The sequence below is a fragment of the Lemur catta genome, chromosome 9, assembly GCF_020740605.2.
Source record: "Lemur catta isolate mLemCat1 chromosome 9, mLemCat1.pri, whole genome shotgun sequence".
NCBI classification, from domain to species: domain Eukaryota; kingdom Metazoa; phylum Chordata; class Mammalia; order Primates; family Lemuridae; genus Lemur; species Lemur catta.
This window is the reverse complement of record NC_059136.1, coordinates 6,601,498-6,628,384: the sequence shown is the minus strand read 5'-3', so window position 1 is coordinate 6,628,384 and position 26,887 is coordinate 6,601,498. Positions and strand designations below refer to the sequence as shown.

Genomic DNA, 26,887 nt, shown 5'->3' with positions numbered 1-26,887 from the left:
CAGAAAAGGCACAGGACAATCGCCTCCACCTTTCAGATGGAAGAATTATGAGATGCAATTCCCCTTCCCAACTCCACATGCCAACGGGTGCCCAGGCCCAAACCAAGATGCTTCCCGCCCTTCCTGGAGCAGGGGTCTCATGAGTCCTTGTTTGAAGGGGCACAGGCTGGAAGCTGCGAGGGGCCCTGAAGGATGTGCTGCAGACCCTTGGAGGCAAAGAGGTAATTCCTGCTTTTTGCAGAAGTCTAGAAATTACCTCCCACAACTCACATATCAAAGGATGTCAATTTTCTTAATTAAAATGATAATAATAGATAAGGAGAGGTCAATAGAATGTCACCAAGAAGAAAATTTTCCCAGTTCAAAGCTGGGGCAGCTAAATAATAGGCCGTAAACTTCCATATTAAGCCCTGCCCCTTCTCTTCAGTCTGTTTCCATCTTCTGTGCTATAAATAATTCAGAGTTTTCTTTTTTCTTAAATATCACAAAACCAAGTCGGAATCTTTATGTGAAGGATTCTGCTGTGTCCCTCTCTCCCTCCTCCTCTCCCTGCCCAGTCAGCCCAGGCAACTCCCTGGAGAATGACCCCTCAAGCTTTAACATTTATTCTTTGACATTTCAGACTATTTGTTAGGCAGAGCTGCCTTCTTGAGATCAAAGTCAGAAAATCTTGCTGAGAGCTCCCGCTTGGCCCTGTCCAGCTGTGACAGAGAGGGTCTATTAACCCCCAAGCATCTGCTTCCTTCCTTATCTAGAGAAATCCACGGATCCTCACCCATAAGGGCAGCCATTCCTCATGCTCTGCCCATCTGATACACCAAAACATGCACAAAAGGAGAAGGACCAAGAACCAAGAGACATTCCCCATTGGGAGACAACAGTGATTCACAGGGTGTGGCATTTGGGGCATCTGTCCAGGTGAGGTCCTTTGCACGAGGATCAGCAAGCTTTTAACCAGCTACTCAGAAACAAATACGGAACAAGGAAAGGTAACTTACCCCAAGTCATTTTGCTTTTTGGTAGTACTGAGACTGGGATCCAGGTCTTCATTGCTGTGTGCTACCACTAGATGATGTCACCTCCACCAGCCTGGGAGGATGGCCAAGTTTAATGCTGAAGTCTTAAGCTGCTTTGTGAAATGACTTACCATTTTCTTCTGAGATAGCCCAGTGAACGTTTCCTGCTCTTCACAAGAGTATCTCCCCACCAGCAACCAGAATCTTTTCTGACTCTATGTAGAGGGCAGAAATGAGAGACTGAGCCTACTGCTGGGCGTGGTGGTTTCTTGATGTAAGAAGGTGGGTGGCTGATGGACACATCCTGCTTGGTTCTTCTTTAAAAGTTTCCACCAAACCATAACCCAGTGTTTTCTAAAGTGTGTGTGCTGAGTCCATGAGTAGGTGTCATGCAAAGAATATTCTGTATTCAATCAGAATTGGAAAGTGGTTGAATAAAAAGGTTTATTTACAGCAGGACTTTGCATAGCCTTTAATACCCTAATGCAAATTGTGAATCTCTTAAGAGCTGGCCATACCATGTGACATTCTCCAAAGTTATCTGACAGATCCTTAGCATCTCATGAGACTAAAGGGAAACTCCGTTGCAGTCAAGGAAAAGCGGAGCACTTGATCTTCACGATCATTTATCTGATAACTGGAGTAAAGTTTTTCTGCAAGTTGGGGATGTCGAATTAAAAGAGAACTGTGCTAAGCAACTGAAGCTTTGCCCAGAAAATGGATCAGTTCATATGGGATGACAGTTGGTCAAGTGGTTGACCCAGTAAATTTATTAAGATGCCCATCAACACCTTCCTGAAAATTCACAGTGGGATTATTCTGGTCTTCTCAATGACCAGGCTGGCCATTTGGTATCAGAGGTACCTGCAGCAATCGTCTTTTACAGCAGCAGGAAATGCCAAATTGACAGCCATAAAGATTGAACCATTCTGTGAGTCATTTAAACAGGAACTCAGAATTTAAATTCTCCCAGGAAGGACATTCTCAGAATATGTTCTATATCGGTGGCATCTCCCCTGCTGCCCACTCGGCTGTGGGAAAGAAGAGACTCAAGTCTAGTTCTGTATTTGACTCCCTCTGCAGCGAAAGGCCTCGGCTGCCCTCCGATGGGAGCCACCAGAGAGCATCACAGAGCCTGGCTGTGCCCTCCTGGCCAGGTGAGCTATCAGGGACGAACACTCACAACAAGAGTTGCTTTGAGACTTATTCTCAGGTTCTCTGTCATGTGAGTTTTCTTTCAGAATTAACAGCAAGAGAATGCTGATACTTTGACATATATATATAAAGCATGGGCTGAATTCCGCCTGTATCTAGTCTGTGGTCTGGGATTTTTCCTTCTCCCTAAGATTGCGGGAGGACCCAGGGAGAGGCACCCACCTTGGTTGACCCATGGGACACAGACATTAGGGCTCACCCTTGCCTTGACTTTTGCAGCAGGAGGGTAGACCTTAGAGACCACTGATCTGATCGGTGCTGAGAAGACTGGAAGTGAGAGAGCTTTGTAGGTTCAGGGGTGTCCTGTGTCACAGAGGCTAAACCTTCAGCTCCATACTCAAGGACACCCCATGTCACATGCTCCCAACACCCTAAGAAGCTGGCTGTGTGAAGTAAACGTGTCCCTAGGCCTATGCAGCTGTTAAAGACCACATCACAGACTTGTAGACAAACCCCATTCCTCTAAGAGCACATGTGGACCACCCCAGCCCCACACCCTCCTGTTTTTCTGAGCAGTCCATTTGGGGGTCAGGACTCCATGGCTTTTGGCCAAAGGCTATTACTCTTGCAGAGGAGAGAACATCACAACACGATTTTAAAACAACATTAGCAGGATCAAAACAAACTGAAGCCAGTGTGAGTTTCAGAGTGAGAAAATACGTGGCCTTCCAGAACTCTGTAAAGGAAGTGTCACCAGGCTGTATTTGACAGCAAAGTCACTTTACCCTTTATTGGGGTTAAATCCTTGTCCTTCTCACTGCAGAATGAACTTGGGAGCAGGGGAAGGAAGCATGTGTCTCTGTAAGGGAAATAAGCCACTTGCTCTAGTGAGGTCCCAAAAGGCGGAGCCAGGCTTCACTGTGCTGCCATGTAGCAGGTGGCAGGCACCGAGGCGAGGAGAGCCAGGAAGACGAGCTGGTTGTCCATGTGAGGCACCCGGGCCTCCAGCTAGCGTTACTCACCTGAGTCAGGCTTGGCGGTGCTGTGGGAGGGGACCTGGCGCTCCGCCCCTCAAGCCCGGGAAGGCACCAGTCGGGGACTGCGATGCTGGAACGCGCACGTCCGCACAGCCGCACTGCTCGCTCTTCACGCCCTCTCTGGAGCTGAGCGGGAGTTTTGACCACCCCTCCAAACTCCCAGACATTGCTTGACGTTGCTCGCAGACACAGCGTGAAGGGAGAGCCGCCCGGTTGTTTTGTCGCCCAGGAAAGCCAGGCTCCATTCTCATCCTATGCCTCATGCCCCGGTCTCCACCCACGGCCAAGTCAAAGTCAGGTCCACCTACGTCAGAGAGGCCGAGACAGGCTCCTGCTGGCAGAGGACACAGGAAAGCACCGCGGTCCTGAGAGGCCCAGGGCACCTCTGGTGCTATGTGGGCAGCTCACGCATCTTCTGTTTTATCCCCTTGAAAGTCCTTCCAGAGGGTCCCCAGCTAGGGTTTCTCTACAGCGCCAGCTGTTCTCTGGAACTTCTCACCCTGCCTGCCTTTCTTTCCCTCTACCCCAGAGTTCCAAGCTCCTTCCCAAACAGGACCCACACGGACCTGGGCCGGAGGCCTTTGCCACCAAACCTGAGCCATCAGCATCTTCCGTGTCCCTGCAGGATCCACAGACATCCTCCCCTCTCTCATCTCCTCTCACAGCCAAGTGTGACCGAGCACAGGCTCGGGCCCAGCGTCTTCCTCATCGCCCCAATTCTCACCACCCCGACCCAGGAGCACACAGACCATCTGAGCAGACTCTTTGCACCCACCTGGACCCCAGGGATATGGGGAGGGCAGATCGAGCCCTCTCGGGCGCACACACCCAGATATTCTGTGACAGGAGGGGAAATGTTCAGACGTACAGGGACAAAAACGCAGAGAGGTCTTAGACCTTGTTACTCCTGCAGAAATCTCCTCCCTGAGTAAGCAGAACTGGGGTTACTCTGTGGAATTTTTACCCACTGAGTAGGAGGAATTGGAACAAAACTGCCACCCAAATGGGCCTCAGAATCCTGATGAGATATCAGAACCACCCGAAAAAAAAGCAGAAAAGGGACTTTATCTCTTGCCAGCATGGCTCCTGCAACTCAGCTCACTTTTGAGTTCAAGTAGGGTTGAAGAAGGAGTCTCATTTAGCTCTGGAAATAAATTGTCAGACCTAGGCTGAGGTTTTCTCAGGAGGTGGGAAGTACAGGGGTGGTAACGTAGGATTTCTAAAGGCAAAATGCAGAACCAGAGCTATCCAAGGAAACGAGAGGCTGCAGGCAGCTTCGCCCACATCAGCCAGCAGGAGAGAGTGGGAATGCGGTGGGTGGGGTAGAGCGGGGCTGGAGTGCGGGGGTGGGGAGAGAGCCCAGGCCGGCGCTGGACAATCCAGATGCAAACCAGGCTCCCCACGGGTCGTCCCCCTCCACTGTCATGCTCAAGGGCCTTCCCTAGGTCCTTCCCAGAGAAGCCAAGGGCAGCTAGACTCACCCCTGTCCCTCCCTGTCCCTCCCTCCCTGCCACCCTCCTTTTGCTCTTGCTTTCTGAGTCAGGCTGGCAGCGAGCACAGCACAGGAGTCAGTAAACCCTGAAGGAACAAAGGCTCCGGCTCTTTGCCTAATCCGTGTCTGGCTCGGTTCAGAAAGCTACACAACAATGAAGTCGTCCTGCATTGATCTGCCCGCTCCGTGCTGTCTCTGCGGCACGCAGCCCTCCCTTGCCGCCTCACCATTGTGTCTCAGACGCTTGATCCTTTGCTCACGCCTGGACTTGACCTGAGGGCCTGGGCCGAATGCTGGGCTGCGGTCACACCTGTGGCTGGGGAGGTGGCGGTGAGGAGGTGGCTGCCGGGAGCTTGGCTGCAGAAAGGAATTCCCACACAAGTGGGGAGAGGCAGGGCGGCCAGAGGCCATGTTCTTGGCTTCCAAATCCAACCTGCTCAGCATCTGGTCTTTTCTTGGGTGAGAATCGCATGGCTGAGCTTGGACACACCAGGAGGTCTTTGAGGTGAGGTGGAGAAAGGTCAAATTGGGGTGCGGAGTCAGGCAAGGGTCTTTCCTCCACCACCTTCCTGTCCGACACTGCTCACGCTTGCCCAGACCTGGACAGACTGACCTGCTACTCCTAAGGCTCAGGCTGGCCCCTCCAACAGGTCCTCCCCAACATCTAAGAGGCCATCACTGTCTGATGGGAAATCTCACCAACTGCAAGCCAGGTGATTCATCTTAGATCCAAGACTAACCACACCTTCAGGTACCCAGGGTCACTAAATGCTAGAACGAATGAGGAAAGGACATTACAGACATTCTTTTCTAGAGAGTCTTTAAGGTTATTCCAGAAGGAAGTAAGCGATGACACCTCGCTCTGAAGACCCCTGAAAGAACTCTTTGTCCTGGCAGTGGGGCTGGGAGCTATGATCATGGAGCCCCCAGGACTGTGGACTTCCAGGAGCACAAGATGGGCTGCTTTAAGCGGCAGCAGAGTGGCCGAGAGCACTCTAAGATCAGGCGGGTTTGTGTAAGTCCTGTTTCTGCCAGTTTTGAGCTGTGAGAACCCAGGCTAGTTATTCAACCTTTCTGAGCCTCGGCTTCCTGGTGGGTAAAATGTGCCTAGCTTTGAGTGAGTGATGCACAAGATAGACATGATGATGATTATTAATTTCCCACGGCGATCCCATTCTTGGGAGCTCGGCAACCAGTTCCTGGACCTGGCCGTGTAACGCTAGTGAAAGACTCAGCCTCTGCAGGGCATGTCCCTGGAAGGCACTACGCCGATTTCACCTTGTCCTACAAGATCCTAAGGGTGAAGTTGTTCCTTATTCTCCAAGTTTCAGAACCAGCCCCCGTCAACTATCCCTCAAGAATGAACACCCAGAGAGCAGCTGGCATGAGCACCAGGTTCATAAACTGAGTCAGCTGGGAGCCTCTGCAGCAAAATCCTGCAGGACCGAAGGGTAAGCTTAAGTCTAAGAAAGCCACTGTGAAATTCCGTAAATGAGATTTGCATCCAGAGGTTGGGGAGCTGCAGGACTGGCTGGTCCCTTCAGCCCCCTTGAACTGAAGCCAGTCCAGGCCAGCATCCTCTCTGAGCTGAGCTCAGCTCTCCACGTCTGCCCTGTGCCAGCTCTGACTGCCCTAGAGGCTCTCACATCGGGGTAAATGCCATGAGACTTCAATACTGAGCAGGAAAACTCGGAAAGCAGAGGCCTGGAGATGAAACATCCTTCTCCAATCCCAGCCGGGTCATCATTCTGCCTGGCAATCTTTCCACGCTTCCCTGTCATCCGCCGTAGACTCTTCCACTGCTAATTCAACCCTTCTGAATTCTCCTTGGATCTTCTCACTCATAGCACAAGACCTTGCCTCACACTTGATAGACAAAATAGAGGCTACCAGACAAGAATTCCCTCACTTTCCTGTCCCCAAACCTCTAAAAGACCCACATGCCCGTTCTTTCCTCTTCTTGCCCCCTCCTACATCAGGAGAGCTCTCCCTCCACATGCTAACCCCATCCCCTCCTCCTGAGCTATAGATGCATTTCCCTCCCATCGTCTCAGAGGCCGTTTCTACCCATTATCTCCTCTCCATGCATTGACAGGCTTTATGCATCAGAACAAAACAAAGCTTAAATCTCTCCTATGTTAAAAATGAAAGCTCTCCCTTAAACACTTGGCTCCCCTCATGGTCCTAAGGACAGTCCCAACCCGTGGGGCATCCCTGTTCCAGCCCTGACTCCCTGGAGCCACTGAGAATAGAAAAACTCAAACTCAGGCCACTCTAGAGGACAAGAGTTTCCATCCGGGGTGGGGGAACTCAAACCAAACTAGACTTCAATGGAAGATAAAGTAAGTGAGGGTAAGCAGAAAGGCACCAACCTGGCCTGACCAATGCCCTGCCACACTTGAACATGAGCTCACCCATATGACTGTACCTGTCTCTCCTTTACTTCCTCAGTGAACAAGCTCCAGCAAGGCCTGCTGGGGACTGTGAAGGGTCCAGATCCCCCAGGAGCCCTCCCCAGCCCCCGTTCTCTCCTCTGGCTCCACACCACCTGCACATGGAGCCGCATACAGTGTCCCCTCCTCCTAAAATGAAGAGATTGCAAGTTTACCAGAGGCATTTCAACCCATCTAGCTGTGTCAGGGCCAGGGTCCAAGGGCAGACAGATGTGCCTGCCCATCTAAACATTCTACCCTCAGTAGGATCCCAGGACTCTCTGGCCCCTCCCTCCTGGCAGCCACATGAGACTTGCCATGAGTCTGGCTCACCTGCATGTGAATGCGGGTGTGTATGCATGAAGTGGGGAAATGTCTCCGAATGATCAGTGTGTTGAACTGCAAGGCTAAGGCTCCATCTTCCTCTGGGAAAGGTCACTTCTCCAAGATCCACAGGGGACACATAAAACCACTCCACCCCGGGGAGAACCCCACTCGCTTGCTGGTGCACCAAAGATAAAGGACCCCCCAATCCCACTTCCAGACCCCTCTTACACATCAGCTTTGAAGAGATGATCTCTGCAAGCTGGAGGACAACAGAACAGTCCCCCGGCCACCAAGGGAGTGAGGGTCACAGTGGCCTGTGTAGTGGGAGTTGGAGTCAGATTTGAATTTTGCTTTGACCTCTCATGCTGTGTGACCCTGGGTGAACCATTCAACTTCTCTGATCCTCTACCTCTTTCTCAATAAGATGAAGAAACACTTCAGTATATGAACCTGACCTATCTGTAGGAGTCTCAGTGAAAGCAACCAATGGAACAGATTGTGAACACCTTTGCAAACCAAGCTGAACTAAGAAACTTCTTTTAAAAAGTAACAGTAAACCAGAAAAAAAAAGTGGATATCCTGGAATTTCTATATCTTTAATATTTTTGCAAAATTTCCAAATAAGAGGTCTGATCCAGTCATTTCATTAGAAAATAAAGTGTTTATTAAGAAACTATACACTGAACACTCCTATAAGTCTCTGTGGAAACACAACGCCCCATTGTCATAGCACAAGGTGAAGAAAATGGCAGAATAAAAGATGCTGGGATGGATGGAGCCTGGGCGGCTGGAAATGAGGTAATGATTCACAATAATCAAAAACATCATCCTCAAGCTTACTCCTTAAAGCCACACTTGGGAGGAGGCACTGACCCCGAAGGGTCAGCAGGGCATGACAGGGAACAGCCTGACATGGAGCAACGGGGAGTGGGAAGAGGGAGCTGGAGGGGGCGAGACAGCACACACCTGGCGGCCCTGGAGAGAACCTGCATCCCCAGGTGAGACTCTGGAAACTCGGGTGCCTGGGAGGCCACCCCAGATACTGAGCAAGAATTTGGACAGCTTCATGTTTGTAAATCCCATGGAGGCATCTGAGAATCAGGCTAGGACCCTGACGGCAAGAACCACCATCCATAGGACCTGGGAAGTAAAACCCTTAAGTGGGAATTTGAACTCCCAGGTAAATTTGCCAAAGGCATAGGCTCTACTCTCTATTGCTGTGCAATACCACCGCAAGGCTTATTAGGTCAAAACAATCGCCATTTGGTCCCAAGAGCTCCCCGCAGGCAGCTCCCTGATCCATCCCGCATCGCGGGCAGCACAGGCTCACTTCACAATGGAGGCCCCATGGGTGGGCGGAGCTGGGCCAAGCCAGAAGTCTACTCAACCAAGGTATCAGCAAACCTGGGCGAGTTTCAGGGCCTACAGATGTGCCTTTCCTATCAAAGCAAGGGAAAGTCATCCCCTTCCCTCTCCCCAGTGGATTAAGTTGAAAACAGGGGAAACAAACCCCCTCTTTGGGAGAGGGTGGCTCTGGAGTAAGGCATGAGTCAAAGCAAGCAAAGTAAACACATATATTGACCAGAGAACAGGACACTTCCATTGGTGCCATGAGAGGGGCTGGAGGAGGCCAAGTTTTACTTCTCTTCCCCTTCAGTTCATCTTGACCTTGAAATGCTGATTCCACTGGGTTCCAAAAGTTCTTAGAGTCAAGAATAAGTGGAAGTGGGGGAAGAGAGCCAATCCCAGGGTCATGAACTAGCAGGAAGGGCCTTGGTCCCTGATTCCCTCGGTCCCTTGTGGTCCTAGTAGGATGGCCGAATCACGGCAAGACCTCCTGCAGCCAAAGCTGGTCGGAACTGCAGCTCTAGGGGCCAAGGAGGAGTGGAGAAACTCTCCTTTCCCAGGAGTTTTCTAACATCACACTCACTGTGAGCCGTTGCAGATAGAACAGGAAGTAAGGGGCAAGTGTGCCCCAAAAAAAGGACGATTTTTTTTTTCCACCAAAAAAACAAAAAAATATATGTCTATAAAGTGATTGGTTTCCATTCTTTCCTCTGAGGCCTAACTTGGTGTCAATACTTGGGCCTGGCTCCCCCCGTCTCTTACCGCGCCGTCTCCGCCTCTGCTTAGGTGCTCTGCGTGACTCTTCCCCACTGGAGGCTGCAGGGCGACGAGGTCACTAAGAGGACAGCGTGGTATCCTAGGGAGAGCCAGGAAGATCCCACGCTTCCAGGCAGGGAAAGTGAGGCCGGAGCACGGCTGGACTTCATCAGGCTTTCTCGTGGTGCTTAGGTTGTTTTTGTAAAGCAAGAGGATGACTAGTGTGTTTAAAAGATGCTCCTGGTGCACGGGTTTTTAATTCTCTTTATTGGCTCTAAAAATGGTGGCAGGAGCTGCCTCATAGGCCAGAAAAAAAGAAAAGGAGCACAGTGATGATTGGAGGGAAGGGACAACCCTGCCAGTGGTGGATGGGGGACAACACCCATCTTGGTGGAGTTAAAGGGTGCGGGGGCACCGGTGGCTCATGCAGTTTCTACTTAGCTTCCCTGGATCCAAAGAGAACAATGCCTAGAGCTTCCAACCTCTCAGAGGGCCCAGCCTACCAAGATGACATCAAAACAAGGAGGCTTAAAAGGAGTTTTTTAAAAGCCATGACGTCCTTTGCTGAAATAAACATTGACATCCTCAACATAGATGCCATGGTTAAGAGGCTTGGAATGTCCAGGAAGGCTTATTGGATTCAACATAATTTCTCTGAAACCTATAAAAAAACAAAAAGAAAAAAAAACAGAAAAACAGAAAAAAGCAAAATAAAGTAAAAATCAAAACCCCCCAAAGAAGATCAAAACTAGGAGGGGAAACAGAGAGGGGCTGGAAAGGGGAAGAACCGGAGATATGATATAGATATATTGCAAACAGCCAAATGAACTGTCAGCAAAAGGGAAGGACAGGGGGAGGCATTAACTTAAAACCAAGCATGGTCAGAGAAACAGGAAACACCCAATTTTGCTGTGGCCTCCACTGAACTGAGGAAGGGACGTGAGGGAAATATTTGGGGGCTTGGCCTTGGGTTGTCATGGAAGAGGCCTCTCTAAGTGGATCTCGGTCTATAACCATCTTTCTGGAAGGAGGAGCCCCAGTGATGAGCTGAGGGGCACATGGGGAAGGGGAGTGCACTCACTAGGGGGCTGAGGGATGGGAGGAGAAGGCTATGCTGTCCCAGAACTTGGATTCTTTAGGGATATCAGAGGGGTTTTTCTAATTCTAGGAGCTGAACTTGCACAGACCACTTGTGACCACACCAGGAGGTGGGGGCGCTATACTTCCCATCTTCCTCAGGGACCTTCGCGCCTCACTTCACTAGGTCCACAGAAGGTTTAGGAAATGGTGGCTGATCTTTCAACCTTCCCATAACCCCAAGACTTACAGGGGATGGAAATGCCCAGGAGAAGTAACATGAGTGGCCACCAGGCCATGAGTGCCTCAAGCGAGGAGGACATCCATGACAACTCGTCTCTTTTCTGGCCACACAGCCCTGGATTTAATTAGGATGTGCAGATGTGTGAGTATTTCTGATCAAATAGCCAGAAAGATGTTGCTTAATCAACCCCAGCTTTAAAGCGTATCTGTAAGGAGTGTGCGTGCATTTGCATGTGTCTGTGTGTGTTTGTGCCGATACGTGGACAGAGTCAGCTATCTTTTTGTGAGCACTCTGTGCGGGCATGCGGGGGGCAGAACAGGCTGCTGGATGCTGGAGATGTGATGGGGAGAGATTAAAGCAAAATTTGGTTTCGGTGAGCCTTTCCCCTCCTCTTGTCCAGGACATATTGTGATCAAAACAGTATTGAGTCATTCAGAGTGTTGGGACCCCTTGTTCTGCAGGGAGCAGGGTCAGATTTGTGAGGATGGAGGGCTTCATCCTTGTCTGTGACATCTTGTTTAGAGGGAGGCTAGGTTTCAAGACACGATGTTTCTAAGGCAGTATCCCCGTGCTGACCCGAGACAAGAGCTCTCTTGGGTCTTAGGGTAAAGGGAAGGAAGGCCACTGGTCTGGGCAGCCTGCTGAGGTTTGTGACACCCCTCCAGGCCGTGGCACCTGTCTTGTTTCTCCCATACCCCTTACCTAAGCCCTACGAAGTTTCCTTTTCCCGGAAGAGACTCCTCTAACCTAAGGAATTTTAGCACCAATCCCACACTGGGCGCCTAGTCATGCCCCAGTCCTCAGAGACTTATGGGGGTTTGTTGAGTGAGTCTTAAGGTCTTAAGAGTCAAAATTGTTAGGGGGAGGGGTCTTGACTGCATACAAAGATGTCAAAGGAGGTAACTCACCATGTGACCTTGGGTAAGACACATCCCCACTCTGGACCTCAGGTTCCTCATATATATAGTGAGTTGATGGGACTAGATGATCTCTATTGTCCTTCAAGTTTAATATCCCATGATTGTCTATGTTTGAAAAGACCCCTGGCAGAAGAGGCAGACATGGGGGATTAATGGTCAGTATTGAGCCCCAAGTGCAAAAACATGGGGAAGTATTTTTCTTAAGTGCACAATGCCAGAAACAGAAATCCAGGTGTCCACAGCTCCTACACCCACATTGCTTTGCCTGTAGGGGCACCTGGTTCATTTTATGCACAAAATCTAGATTCGTTAACCTCTGAGTATCTCACAGTGACATTATAGAAATGGCACATGCTGGAGTCAGAGAAGAGAGATTTGCCATCACCATGAACTCTGTCCAACACTTTCCCTAACACGCTCGCCCCCATTCCCTTTCTTGGGCCAGAACGTCCCCAAATTGTGCCTATCACTGCCATTCCGGGTGCCATTCCTGGGCCTGGAAGGGGATTCTTATGACTTGGGAGATAATCCTGCTGGACCCAAGACCTTCCTTCTGGCTCCTTATATCTCATGAAGGAAATTCAGCTAATTTCTAAGCGGGAAGCAACGTGATAAGGGGGGATGAAGAGGATGGGGGGCGTGGTGTTTGGCTCCTGAAAATCTCTGCCTTTGTTGGGGCATAAACCACTGGAACAACAAAAGCTGCTGGTTCGCTGGAGACCCGAGGACTACAGTTCCTGTGAAAGAGATATCACTGTAGCTTCAGAGAGTGAAATCTCCTTTGGAGGCCACGCAGCATCTGGGGGCCCTGGAAGGCTGCATGTCGGATCCATTAAAGGCCAGGGCCAAGCCCGCCTAAGTCTCTGCCAAGGTCCCTGAAGCTGCCTTCGTGAACATGAGCCTTTTCCCATATGAGCTGGGATCTGAAGTTTGTTTTCTCTGGAACTCTTTCCTAGGTGGAGCCTTTCCAAGATTCTAAAAGCTGAAGCCTGATAGCATAAGAGGCACTGCTCCAAAATCCTCCATGCCTCCCCCCTCTGTCTCTGAACAACCCCAGGGCAGAAAGGAAAAGGCATTTACTGGGGGGAGGGCCGGGGAGGCCAGGACCTCAGTGGACACTGGGAAAGGGGTAGATTGGTGGAGAAAAGGCCAAAGAGGGGAAAATACACGTTCAAATAAGGTCTTGCCCACCAGGGGCCCACAGACCCCCACATCTAAGCTTTCCCTCCATCTGCCAGTGGCTTTCCCCAAATCATCCAGCACGAAGGTACCTGTAGGCCTATGTAATTCAGAACAGAGCCCGGTCTGCAGGGATAGTCTAAGAAAAGCATACGTTTCCTGAGAAGCAAGCCAGAGGCTCTGGTATCATTCTGGGGAAGGGAGGGACATAGTAAAGGAAGAGGTTAGTGGAAAAGGGGCGCTGAGCACCCACAGGATTGTATGAGAAGGTTTGGGAGCCAAGCTCATGGAGCCAAAAGCAGGTTAAATCTTCAAAGGTGAGTCCTTTCTATTCACCGCAGCAAGGAAAAGCCAGTTCCTGTGGCTGCACAACACAAAAGGAGGCCCAGCCTTTCCAACCCATGTTTCTGATAATCTTTGACACCCCAATCATCTCTAGCTCACGGGGTTTCAGCCTGCACTCTGGCCTTGGGATTCCAGAGCCCCCAGCTCCCCGGCACCTGCCAATGAAAAGAAATTCCCTCCCTCTTCCGCCTGCACTCTTTTCATCTGACTTTGGATTCTCAAAGGCCTCTACTTCTGCCTCTGCGACTTCCTTTTGTTATCTGACATGATCGTGCTATTATCTAACTCCTTAAGGCCTTGAGAACAGGCCCAAAGCCAAACGGAGCTCTACTGGATTCTTTTCAACATTCCCTCTTCGATTCTGTTTGTCCGTCATCGTGAAGTTGCGAAGTCACAGCAACGCTTAGCCCCTGCATAGCTCTGGCTGTGAGAAGGCACTCCGCACCGCAGCGTGGGCTGAGACGCACAGCAGACCCGGCGGGAGGTCCTGGGGAGGTTACGTAACAGGGAGCCAGAGGCCAGGGACAATTCCGGTGGGAGGACTCCAGTCAGGGTGCCATTCTCACCACAACCTGCCCACCTTTCCCCACGGGTACGTTTCTGAGCCGTGCTGCAGGCAGGCATGGCATGAAGAAGGGAACCCCAAGCTGTGCCCAGCTATAACAGTGCTGCCATCAGACATGTCCTGGTCACCCTGGAATCCAAAGACCTACATAAGGTCGTGACAGTGCCAGGCATTGCCTGCGGTTAATTCATTATCCCCCAACCTCCTTAAAAAGTTGATAGCACTAACTTTCCATTTTACAAGTGGCAAAATTAAGCCTCAATCATATGGGAAATTAAGACCAAGTTCACTTTGTGGCAGAGTCTGAATTTGAATCCAGCTCTTCATAACTTCAAAGTCTTTATAATTAACTACCTTGCAACACAGCTCCCATCTGTCAAAAACCAATATCCAGGAAGGAGTGACAGGGAGGCCAAGGCAGTGGTGGCAAGGACATTCTCCAAAGGAAGCAGGGCCCCTTAGCAAGCCCTGGGCCAAGGGCAGAGTCTCCTTTCCTCACTAACTGCCTCACTAGCCGGGGAGGTAGGTGGTGCCAGCCCTGCCATTCCCTCCCCCGGCAGACCCTGGTCTAATTCTTTCCCAGACACCTTCACTCATTTTCTACACTCGCTGGCCTGTGACACCCACCACCCTCACAGTAACACTTTGCATGCTTGGGGACCTCCCAAGTAAGGAATCTCAAACTCTGGACATTGATTCCTTCATTTTGGTGTTATTTCTGGGAGTTTAGCTGAGGAAGGATGAAAAATGACCTCATGAGCAAGAGATAGTCATGCGTCTGGAGAGAAGAGCAATTATTCAGAACATAATCACACCGTGCCAAGGGCGTAAAATATCTGAGAATACCTCTGGAGAGCCACGCACGGCACCAATGGACTCTCCCCCCATCACCCTCCTCCAGGCCACCGTGTGAACCAGGGTGGAGAGAAGAGTACACCGTGGCAATGAAAAGCTCCCTCAAAGATACACGTCTCTTGCTTCTTTTGCTGCCTGAGTGGTGGCCCCACCAAGGCCATGGGAAAGTGGTCACCAAGGAATCCTCATGGCTCCTGGGATACGGTTATGATTGCTTTGTTCCGTACCTGCTCTTTGGGTGCGGCTATGCTTTTTTGAACCTAAGTTCTTTCTTCTCCTGCCATCAGATCCAATAAAAGGCTGGTGGCACTGGCCCAGGTGGGTGAGCCCCAAATGCCTAGGCTTGCTGACCACAAATTAGGTTGCTTAGAACCCTCAGATCTTTTCTTTTATTATTCTGAGGTTGCAAACATAACCCACAGGCCATATATGGCCCTTGGATGTGTCTCTTTTTTTCTTTAGCATAAATGATATTTTTAAAAAATTTTTTATTGCCAACATTTAAAACTTGGGAGATTTCACATTTACAATATCCCAATTTCTCACTTCCCTTAAAAATCCAAGAGTTCCGGCAATGCTGGGCCAACATTTCTGAAGAATGATAATCAGCGACAGTAGGGTGGTGACCACTCAGTTTAGACAAGGTGTGTGTTCTCCAGTTTGCCATATTCCCCACCACTCCCTATTATCCTCCACCCCTTCACTTACTTACAATACCTGCGTGGTTTGTCTTCACATTTGAGTTTTAAACTTTACAATAAACATTAGGTTTATTGTACTAGGTTATGAACTGTGTGTTAAATACCAGGGAATGCCATCTCAGCAAGCCTTGCTGGCCGCCCTTATAATACCAAACTGATGTTCCCTCTGGTCATGATTAACAATTTTAAACAAGTGGCTGGAAACCTATAGCAGAGGGACAAACCTCTCTCAGAAAGGGAAGACAGCTCAGAGCCGGAACTGTGCAGTTAAGGGGGGCACAGTGCTCATATCCTGCTGCCAGGAGAGAAGGTGGCCCTCATGTGGTCAGCTGGTTGTACCTCCACACATTGCCTGATGTGTATAAGGCATTTGACAAAATGATGCTGAATGCCAACTATCAGGACTTTTTAATATAGCTGTATATTTCATGGGGCATGATTGGACCTAAATTCTTCCTATATCCCTATAATAATAAACATGTCACAAAGGGTTTTATAGAATATTGAAATGTTCCTATTGTCTACTTTGGAGCAAAGAATGTTGAACTGAGATCCCCAAGTTCAGTAGACAGTGCCTCTTCCTGTAAAATCCCCTTGATGCTGCTGGGAAAATGAGTGACGAGATTGCCCTGGCCCACTTGCCAGCGCTGCCAAGTTTGGTTCCAGCTGTGCACAGATGCTCGGAGGGAGGGCACCGAGGCTGAATGTACCCCAGCCATGATTTAGCGCACGGAGTCATGCCCACGGGACACCATGGTGGGAGTGCCTGGGTGAGATAAAGGGGCACAGAACACAGATTCTCCCACAAAAGCAAAAGGCTCATCCCTGAAGGAATCTTGAGGGTTTTCAAAGCTTGTCCCTGGCGATATTTTAAGACTCTCCTTCAAAAGGGGGAGGACTGTGCTGGAGGACCTCACCCTTGGCATTGCTGAGACTATCCCCAACCATAAGCTGATCTTGGCTTCAAGAAGTGAAATGTTAGCACCAGAGAAAGTGAAATTCCTTTCACTCCATAAGACGGGTGAAGTGACCTCTTAGAATCAAAATATTCCATAAGCCATGGAATAATATTAGTCAATGGCAAAACATCTTTACCATTCTCAAAATTCACTATATAAGGGACAATCTGTAATAACTTAGCATCTTCTTTTCTTACTTAGTCGAGAGGAGAGAGAACTTCAAGTATTAATAATCCATCTTCATTCCCTTCCTTGCACTTCAAAATATCTGTCTTTATATTTTTTTTCCTTTCTTGAGTCTTTTGACTCTTTCCAAATATTTGAAATACATGAAATAGCAGAAGAGTGTAGAGAATATCAAAACTCTGCACCTACCACCCAGAATTAACAATTTATAATATTTTGATATCTTCTTTTCAACTTTTTGAAGAAATAATCCAATATAGCAATGGCTGAGAACCCGTGTGAGTCCTTGCAAGACTGTGTTTATCTTCCTCCCCTCCCTGGAGGTAACCACCACTCTGGAATAGTTGATTATTCTTTTTAGGCATCTTGTAATAATTTTCCTACATGTGCATCTATCCATAACCAAATTATGGTATTGTCTTGCACAAGTTTAAACTTCAAAAAAGGGATGTTTTCTAGATTTATGCATTTTGATTCCTGTAGTTCTCATTCATTAACTTTAACTAATGGAGTCCATTGTGTGACCATACTACAAATTATTTACCTGTTCTGCCAATTGACACTTGTTTTGTACGTTTTTCATTATTCAAAAAAAGTTGCAACAAATATTATTACACAATTCTCTTTATGTACATGTGGGAGAGTTTCTCTAGAGCAGTAGTTGGCAAACTATGCCAACAAAGGGCCAGACAGAAAATATTTTAGGCTTTGCAGACCATACAGTCTCTGTTGCTACTGCTCAATTCTGCCATTGTAGTCTGAAAGCAGCCATAAACATGCAAACAAATGAGCATGTTCCAATAAAGCTTCATTTATTTAAAGAGGCAGGAGATAGATTTGGCTCTGGGCCCCGGGGCTATACTTTGTTGATCTCTACTCTAAAGGCTTGTTTCTCGGGGTGCAGGCAAGTGGAGCAGCAGCCTCAGCAGCAGCTGGGAGTTTGGTAGAAATGACTCTCAGACCCCACTGAATCAACATCTGCATTTTAACAAACTCCTCAGCTGATTCCTATGCACAAAAATATTTGATAAGCACATCTCCATAGGATATACCTATAACTGAGTGTATATAAATCTTTAATTTCACTTTATTGCTAGATGTTTCACCAAAGTGATGCTATCAACTCATATTTCTATAATCATTAAATGGATGAACTTCTTACCCTGTATTTCCATGTTGGATATTATAAAATATTTTTCTTTCCAAACTGATGGGTGGTAGATGTTATCTCCTTGTACTATTAAGATGCATTCCTTGGTAACCACTGAGGTTGCACATCATCTCAACTGGGGTTTCCTGTTCTGTGAACTGCCTATTCACGCCCTTTCCTCATTTTGTATACAGATAGTTGTTGTTCTTTTCTTTTTTATTTATGGGAATTTGTTATTTATTCTATATGCAAATTCTTTGTTGGATACACGCATTGGAATTTGTTCTCACAGTCTCTCGTTTGTCTTTTAACTTCCTATGTGGCACTCACATAAATTTGTTTTTAAATTAATGTATTCAAATGCATTAATCTTTCCCTTTATGTTATTTGTAATCGGAATCTTAAGAAACATTTTACTCCTCAAAGTCAAATGACATCTCATTTCTTTTAAAAGTACTACATTTAATAAATCTCCCTTACAGAAAAAATCCAAATAGTTTATGTAGAGACTCCTCATTCTAGGAGGTAGAGCTTAACTCCCCCCACCCCTTGAGTGTGTGCTGTTATTGGCTTACTTCCAAAGCACACAGAACGTGGGAAAATGTAACTTTGCAGTGGAGAATGTGGCAAATACTATCTCAGCCAGGTAATCAGAGTTAATCTCATTGGTGGTCAGTCATGTGATAAGCATGCACTCTTCATATGATGTCATGAGAAGGACCCTTCACCTCTGTGGTCTTCCCAACTGACACACCTAAATTTAGAGACATTCTACATACAACCCAACCAGTGCTCCTCAAAACTATCAGGGTACTCAAGGAAAAGGAGAGTATGAGAAACTGTCACAGGTCACGGAAGGTTAAGGAGAGATGATAACTAAATATAATGTGGTACCCTGGGTGGGATCCTGGGATATAGAGAGAACGTTTGGGGGGAAACTGATGAAATTAGAATATAGTATTGAGTTTAGTTTATAGTAATGTACCTATGGTGGTTTCTTAGTTGTGACAAATATATCATGGTAATATAAGATGACTATAATAGAAGAAAGTGGATAAGGGCTATGAGAGAATTCTCTGTTGCAACTTTTCTGTACATCTGAAAGTATTTTAAAATAAAAAAGCATATTTAAAGCAAAAAGTTCTACTTTTAAATTTCATCCAGAAATTATAATTTATTTTGTGACTGGTATGAAGTAACAATATCATTTTATTTTTCCTGGTGTGGTTTTCCCTTTCAGACTGATTTACAATGACATGCACAAGAAACACACACATACCCCCACATCTGCTTGTCTACTATCTACCTATCTATCTACATATACACGTATGTTTTCTGAGTGCTAAAAAACATTATTATATCTTGGCCTATTTGTCTCCCCTGTCTTAATTACTGTAACTTTATAAGTCTTTTTGTGTACCAAGGCAACTCTGTTCAATCCTGATCTTCTTTTTAAAAAATATCTTGGCTATTCTTGGTCTTTCATTCTTCTATACAAATTACAGAATAAGCTTATCAAGAAAGAGTCTTCAAAAACCCTGCTGGGATTTTTATGGGAATTGTATTCACTTGGTAGATTTGGGGGTGAATCAACATTTTTATTATATTGGTTCATCCCACCCATGAACAAGGTATATGCTCCATTTACTCAGTTTTTCTTTTATACTCTATATGTTTTGCAGTTTTCCATAGGCTCCTGAATACCCTTCATTATATTTATACTTTCAAACTTTATATATTTTATTTCATTTTTGCTATTGTAAATGTGATTGTTTTCCATTAAATTTTCTAATGATGTTTAAGGAATACACTATTTTGTTTATTAATCTTGTATTAATAATTTTGCTGAACTCCCTAATTAGTTCTGGTAATTATTTTACAAATACCCTTTGATGTTCTATGTAGGGTGATCATATCCTTCACAAGAAGGACAGTCATCTCTGTCTTTCCAATTCTTTTATTTCTTTTCTTGTCTCATTGCATTGGCTAGCATCTCCAAATTTTTTACACATGTTTTATACTTTTAGATTGTAATTCATTTTGAGTGTAAAGATTATTTTCTGGTTTTCTTTTTCTGCTCACTCATATTGTCTAATTTGTTATTGTTTCTGTTGTTGTTACTGCCTCCATCCAGCCTCTGGGAACTTCAATTCCAAACAAAATCCTATAATCATGGCTTGGAGGACCCTACAGGGTAATAGCTCATTAGTCTTCAGCTAGTTGAGTGGGTTGGTTCAGTTCATGGTCTCAAAGTCTGCATTGTTATCCCTTCTTCCCCACTTCCTTAGACTCACAGACTCCTATTGGCTGTACTCCCAGATAAGGGTTAGCTACACTACTTTCCCAGACTCATTGTTTTCAGTGCCTGTCCCCACCCCATGATGGCAAGCAGTGAGTCTGGCTGTATTCCTCAGACAATTTGGAGCACATATAGTTCTGCAGATACCTTCAGAGCTAAATCCCTGCCCTTACTTTTTGGAGCCCAGAATGAGAATGAAGTTTATTCTTCTCATAACCTTTTATTTCTGTACCATTTCTGGTCCACAAGGTTATTTATCTTATTTTGGGGTTCATCTATGTCTTCTTATATTTTCTGTCATTGTTATATATTTGGGGCAGGGGGGTGAACTAAAGCATGAATTTACTGTACCATCTTGAACAAAGCCCAATCGTTTTTCTGTCTTTCTATATCAGAGAAAAATGTATTTTCCTTGTTTCCAAAGCTAACCTTTTCAAGGAACCTTCAATCCCATCTCCAACTTTCTTCAATTATTTCTTGTCTCTCCAGCATCTTCCATGGCTCAGTTCCATTCCCCTTTGTACAGAAATCAATATATGGTCCCCTCTATCTTTTGGTATGTGCACACATATCAAACTCATGTATGCCCACAAACCCAGCCTCTCACTTAGTAAATGATGAAGCAATGTCCTCCACTTTGCCACACCACTCTTTTTTGTCCCATTTCTTAGTTCCTTTGGGTACCAATATTTTATATGATTTGACTGCAGCCCTGACCACCACTGTGTCAAATGCTTACTTTCCCATGATCCAAGTTTTAATCCCTTCACAAAAAACAACCTCTTGAAGGTCACCAATGGTTACTCCATGATCAGATTCTCTCCATTCCTCTTCACTTTGATCATTTCACAGAACATGGTATCTTGATCACTTCACACAGCCCATGACACTTACAATATTGTGCCACCCTTGTCATCTTCCTGCCTCTCTGCTATGTCGGTGTCTCTCCTTTGCCAGTCCCTATGGCTGCTTCTCAAGGATCAGGCCTTTCAGCCCCGACTACTCAAAGTCCAGTTCTCAGACCCGCAACAGTGACATCACTGGGAGCTTGCTAGAGATTCAGAATCCCAGGCTCCACCCCAAACCCACTGAATCAGCATCTACATATTAACAGAATGCTCACATGAACCCTATGTATATTAAAGTGCAGGAAGCACTGCTCCTGCACCCACTCCCCTCCTGCACCCACACCCACTCCTCCACCCACTCCCCTCCCTGCATCTCCCTATACCTTCCCTCATTAATGTCCATCTCCAGAGGGGTGACTTCTAACCCTCTAACTCTAGCCACACACTCTCTTCCGGATTTCTTTTTCACGATGCCAACTAGGTTCTTGGTGTTTCCATCTTTGTGCGTCATAACTACAAGCCCAACATTTCTACAACCCCATCCCAAACAATTTCCCTTTCTGACAGGCCAGTTCTTTAAATTCACTGTCATGCTTATTATTATCCAGGCACAAACTCTTGGAGTCATCCTCATTTCTTGCCAGTGGCTTTCTAATCCCCCATAGCAATAAAACATTAGATTTCAGTAATTTGTTTTGCAATATCTCATGTATACATCCTTTTATTTATATCCCCACTTTACCAAAGCAAGGCAGAATGATCTGGAGACAGACTTACCTGGCATTAAAATCCCTATTCGACCACCTACCGGTTATGTGTGATCTTAAAACCTTAAGCAAATTACTTAATTTCACTGAGCCTCAATTTCCCCTTCTGTAAAATGAGGATATCATTATCTATCTCACAGGTGCCATTGTAATTTTTGAAAATTAAAAAAACTCTCAGTTCAGCGCCTGACACATGGCACACATTAGATGATGAACAGGTGTTGGCTTACGCTTCCCACCTCTATTTTAGAGCCCCTGTTTGGGGGCTTCTTAGCATGTTCCCCTGATTCCAGTCCTTAAGTTAATCCATCTGATGTATCATTGCCCAATTATATCACTAGAGCATCTACTCACTGATCCACCATCTTCTCCAGAAGCCACCAGTGACTTGAAAGTGCCACCACACGATGCCCCAATGGCTTAGGCTGCCATCCTGGTCTTGACACACTGTTTCACACTGATCATTCTGGCCGACCATCCACTCCTCCCTATCCACACTCTTGGGTTCAGATAAACTCTAAGCTGACCACACCTTCTGCTTTCAGCCGCTGTCTTTGTGTCCATGGCATTCCACTTTCCTGAATGTTTATCTTCTAGGTTATTTTTAGATTTCTCATCCTTCAATCACCAGCTCAAACCCCACTTTCTGTATAAGTCACTTGGCAGTTAATTGTGAATTTCTATGTGCTATTTCTTCTCCTGGAATCTAGAACTATTCTAAATACATACACTACAACAAAACGTTTCATGTATTTATTTTTCATTTCTCAATAAGACCATTTTTAAAAAAATCCTGCCAACCAATATTTCTAAGCATTTTCACTTGCCCAGGCAATGAGCAAAGTGCCATGCGTGGATTTCCTCATCTGACCTTCTCAGCATCCCTACAAGGGGAGAGCTGCTATGGTCACTAGTTTGTGGATGGGGGAATTAAGGGGCAGAGATGCTCAGTAATGCATACCAAGTTGCTCTGTTAATTAGATGCAGAGCCAGGACTTGGATCTAGGCTTTCTCATTCCCACTCCCATGCTCCTAACCCCTCTGCATGTTGACGCCCAGGGCAGGAAGCAAATCCAACAGCTCTGTCTATTTCCCAAGTGATAGACCAGGATTTTAGAGAACTGAAGACTTGTTTTTTAGAACCATGTAATCTGACTAGTGTGTGTGTGATTTGTGTAACAATATGTGACATTATTTTGAGGCTCTCCTACAATATCTTGACATTTACAAAGCATTTCTACTTCTAAGGACTTTAAAAAATGATTACGTTTGTCTCAAAATAACTCTGTGAGGTAAAGAAGGAAAAAACAATTATCTTAACACCAATGTCTCCTACCCTGACTTGACCATAGAGCTTCTAGAACCAAAGTCTTCAAGTCCCAACTGCTACCCCAGAGAGTCCAATTGTCCTTGGGATCATGGCCATACTGTTTAAGACACAATGAGCAAAGAAGAAAGGCCAGATTCTGGCAGGAAATGTCATCAATAAAGTCCAAATCCCCTGGTGGTGTCAATTTTAAGCAGATTATCTTAGAGCAAGGTATGGCTAATAGGATCAGATAGCTGGCACATTCTAAATTTATACCCCTAAAAATCCAATACTATAAACCTGTGAGTTCCTTTTCTGGCTCTGAATTCCCATGATTAGTGATTATGATGAAGAGGACGATGAAGACAGAAGAAAAGGGTCCACTGGACATCTGCATAGAGCAACAGTTCTTCACCTTTCTTTGGGTCCTTTTAATTTGAAGAAAGCAAACTCCTATCACAGACACACAAAAACACTCAGTCTGGGCGGTGCCTGTGTCACCCTCTCCTCCGAAGACCCAAAGAGTGGCAGATACAGACTGCCCACGGCCAGCCACTGTGGCAGATACAAGCAAATGGAGACTCACACCCCAGCTTTCACTGTACGCCACGTCTCCAAATTCCTGACCCATGGTGAGGACCTCCTATGCTCATGGCCACTATGTTCAGAGCTAGAGAAAGGGAGAGGGAATACCAACCGAGTAAGAAACAATTACTGCCGAGAGGAGCTAAAGATCTAGCACCAAGAATGTGAAGACTACACCTTTCTAAACTTCCCTAACAATAAGTTTGCAAATACTTGAATATTAGCTTTCCAGGAGCCAAGGGGTAAAAAGAGAGAAAAGCCAAAAATCAACTGGGGTCCTAAAACAAACAATTACAATATAGGATATATGCTAGTGAATGTCAGGAGAAGGGTAGCCACCTACAGGTGAGGGAATTTGGTAGGGGAGTGGTCACAGGATCACATGTGGGTGGGAAAGGTGGTCCCCAGGCAGAAGTGCATGGGCAGAGGAGGGCCAAATGGTGGGAGCAGCATGGACACAGCACAGCACATGGGGGGCTATTATGGGTTGGAGTGTGCCCCCCAAACCATAACCCCAGTGCCTAGATTGTGACCTTATTAGGAAACAGAGTCTTTGCAGATAATCAAGTTAAGGTGAGGTCATTAGGATGGGCCCTAATTCAATATGACTATGTCCTTATAAAAAGGGGAAATTTGGACCCATAGATACACACACACACACACACACACACACACACACACACACCGAAAAACAAAAACACCCAAAGAACATGAAGGCAGAGAGCTAGCTGGGAAATGTGTTTGCAAGCCAAAGAATGTCCAAGATTCTCAGGAAAATACCAGGAGCTAGAAGACAGGCCTGGAACAGACTCTTCCCTAGTGTCTTCAGAGGAGCATGGCCCTGCTGACACCTTGCTCTTCTGGCCTCCAGAACTGAGACAATAAATTTCTATTGTTCTAGGCCATCCAGTTTGTGATATTAATACTTTGTAACAGCATCCCTAGCAAACTGAAACAGGGATTTTTTTGCCCCCTGAAAAGCAAGGTATATACTACAATTTGGCTGGAACATAAAGTAGGAGTACAGGAAAAATGGGAACCAGTTCAACAGGGATGATTAGGAACAAACACAGCGTTCGGGCACTACCTGTGACAATCTCACAAAAATGGGACATTACCAAGCAAGGGACAGTGCTGCAGCTGCAGCTGCAGAGAGAATTTAGAAGCAGGGACTGGTACGAATCAATGGCTACAGAGATGAGGACTGACAGATACACAGATGGAGAAATGAAGACAGATAGATAATGGATCAAAAGACATGAGTGGATATGCGCAGATAAGAGATTTGGACTAAATGATGTATCTTCAACTAGTGATAACGGCCTTTTACCTTAATGTTAAAAATCAATTTCCAAGTGTTGGATTCTGTGGCCCACTTTCAAAATAATGTTACAAAGGTTTAAGAGCACAAAAATCCTACAAATTCACAGGAATTTACACACCTGGAAAAGCAGAGTGTCCCACGGACACCACAGGGCGCATGCTGAAGCAGACACGCCCAGCCCGCACCCTGTGCCTTAGCCCTCAGGGACCCCAACCCTGCTCAGGACCCTGCGATGTAGGCTGGGACAGCCAGAAAGGACCTCATGTCATAGAAGCAGTACAGGAAAGGTGTTAGGGCATCCCTAGCTGCAGCAGGAGACTCGACCCTCTAGAGAAGGCTGCCATTGCCGTGAGGCTTAAAGGAGAGATAAGATTCCCTCCTAAGGAGGTGGGGAGGAAAGCCAGTACTGGCAGAAAGCACCACATGAGCGATGGTGGCATCGGGGAGGTACAAGACACACCTGGGGAAGCACAAGGAGTCCCCACTAATAATGGAGATGAATAGCTTGGGGCAGACGGAAGGAAATTCAGGGGTTTGGGCAATGGGTGAGGCTTGAAGGATTTGAAATAAGGGATGACCTGAAAGCAGATAAAGGGGATGGAAGGCGAGAAGCAGGAGGAGATCAGGGGTGGCTAGACTGGGGAGAGCAGGGGCCGGCAAGCTTTTTCTGTCAACAGCCAGAGGGTAAGTATTTCAGGCTTTACAGGCCACATGGCCACTGTTACAGCTACTCAACTCCACCACTGCAGCGTGGAAGCAGTCGTAGACGACACGCAGTGAATGAGCATGGCTGTGTCCCCGTAAACTTTATTTATGGACACTGAAATTTGAATATCATATAATCTTCATGTGTTATGAAAGATGATTCTTCTTTAGAATTTTTCCAACCATTTAAAAACGTAAAAACCATTCTTAGCTTGAGAATTGTACAAGAACAGGCAGCGGACTGGATGGGGCCCACAGGCTATAGTCTGTGGACTCCTAGGTTCAAGTGTGGCCGTACCAGGATGAACACGCAGTAAATCAGGGCTGGGATCACAGAAGGAGGGCCAAGAGGTTGGATGCCAGAGGAATGCAGAGGTCGAGCTCACGCACTCAGAACCCTGGCATCTGATTAAATGTAGGGGGTGGAAGAGGACATAGGGTCTGGGCCACTCCCAGGCTGGCCAGTGTGACCTATGATAGGACCATCAGCAACATGGAGGACCCCAAAAAGGAGCCAGTGGCATACTCAGCACAAGCCCAGGAGAGCATGCCTGCAGCCCTTAAAGACGTGTGGCAACACGTGGACTGGGAATTAAGAAACTTATGCCCTTGACTATTTCACCGGGTCTGCTCTTCCAGCCAGGCACGGCAGCACACAGAGGAGCTCCCAGCTCTGAGCACTGTGGTCTACTCTGTTCAGAGTAGCACCAATGGAGATTTGATAAGCATCAGGGGAAGAACTGAAATACGTTAGGTCAATCCAGTTTAGAAACTTTTGTGTGTGTGGATGAATTCTTTTAGGATTTCTCTGTGCCTACTACTACCAGCCCCAACCCCCTGGCAAGTGCACTCGCTGCCTTAGGAGGCAGGAGACAGGACAACTCATTCAGTGCCTAGTGGCCCTGTTTCCTCTTCTGTAAATAAGAATGAGAGTCTCTTTCTTGACTGGGGAGCAAAGAGTAAGATGTACCTGCTGTGATTAGCATGGCAAATGAGTTAAGGGCAATGAGCAAATCCTAAATTGCACTTCCAGTTCTGCTACCAACCAGATGTGATCATGCACAAGTAACACTCCCTGAGCTCAGTCTTTCCGCCTGTATGGTAGGGACAACTATGCTTCCCTTGGAGGCTGCAGCGATCCCAGGTGTTTATGTGAAGTACACAGTGCAGTGCCTGGCCACAATTGGCATGAATTACATTCTAATTGCAAATGTGATGAGCAGTATGCAGTGCAACAATGCAGCCATGCATGCCCTAAGAAGAGAGACAAGGCAGTGAAACAGCAATGAGACATTTTCTATGCACTC

At 46.7% G+C, this 26,887-nt stretch overlaps 1 protein-coding gene across 3 annotated transcripts in view; it reads right to left on the bottom strand.

Moving 5' to 3' along the window:
- NTRK3 (neurotrophic receptor tyrosine kinase 3) overlaps positions 1-26,887 on the bottom strand; it is a 351,142-nt gene that overhangs the window by 86,879 nt on the left and 237,376 nt on the right. Inside the window, exons 13-14 of one of the 3 annotated variants that reach the window (XM_045561748.1) lie at positions 11,792-11,926; positions 8,101-10,223 (exon numbers count right to left, since the gene is read on the bottom strand). The exons of 1 other annotated variant lie outside the window; for it this stretch is intronic. In XM_045561748.1, coding sequence (XP_045417704.1) covers positions 10,105-10,223; positions 11,792-11,926 — 254 coding nt within the window. In that variant the 3' untranslated portion in view covers positions 8,101-10,104. Of the gene's footprint in view, positions 1-8,100; positions 10,224-11,791; positions 11,927-26,887 lie in introns of those variants that run through there. One more of the 3 variants, XM_045561749.1, reaches the window with a different exon arrangement.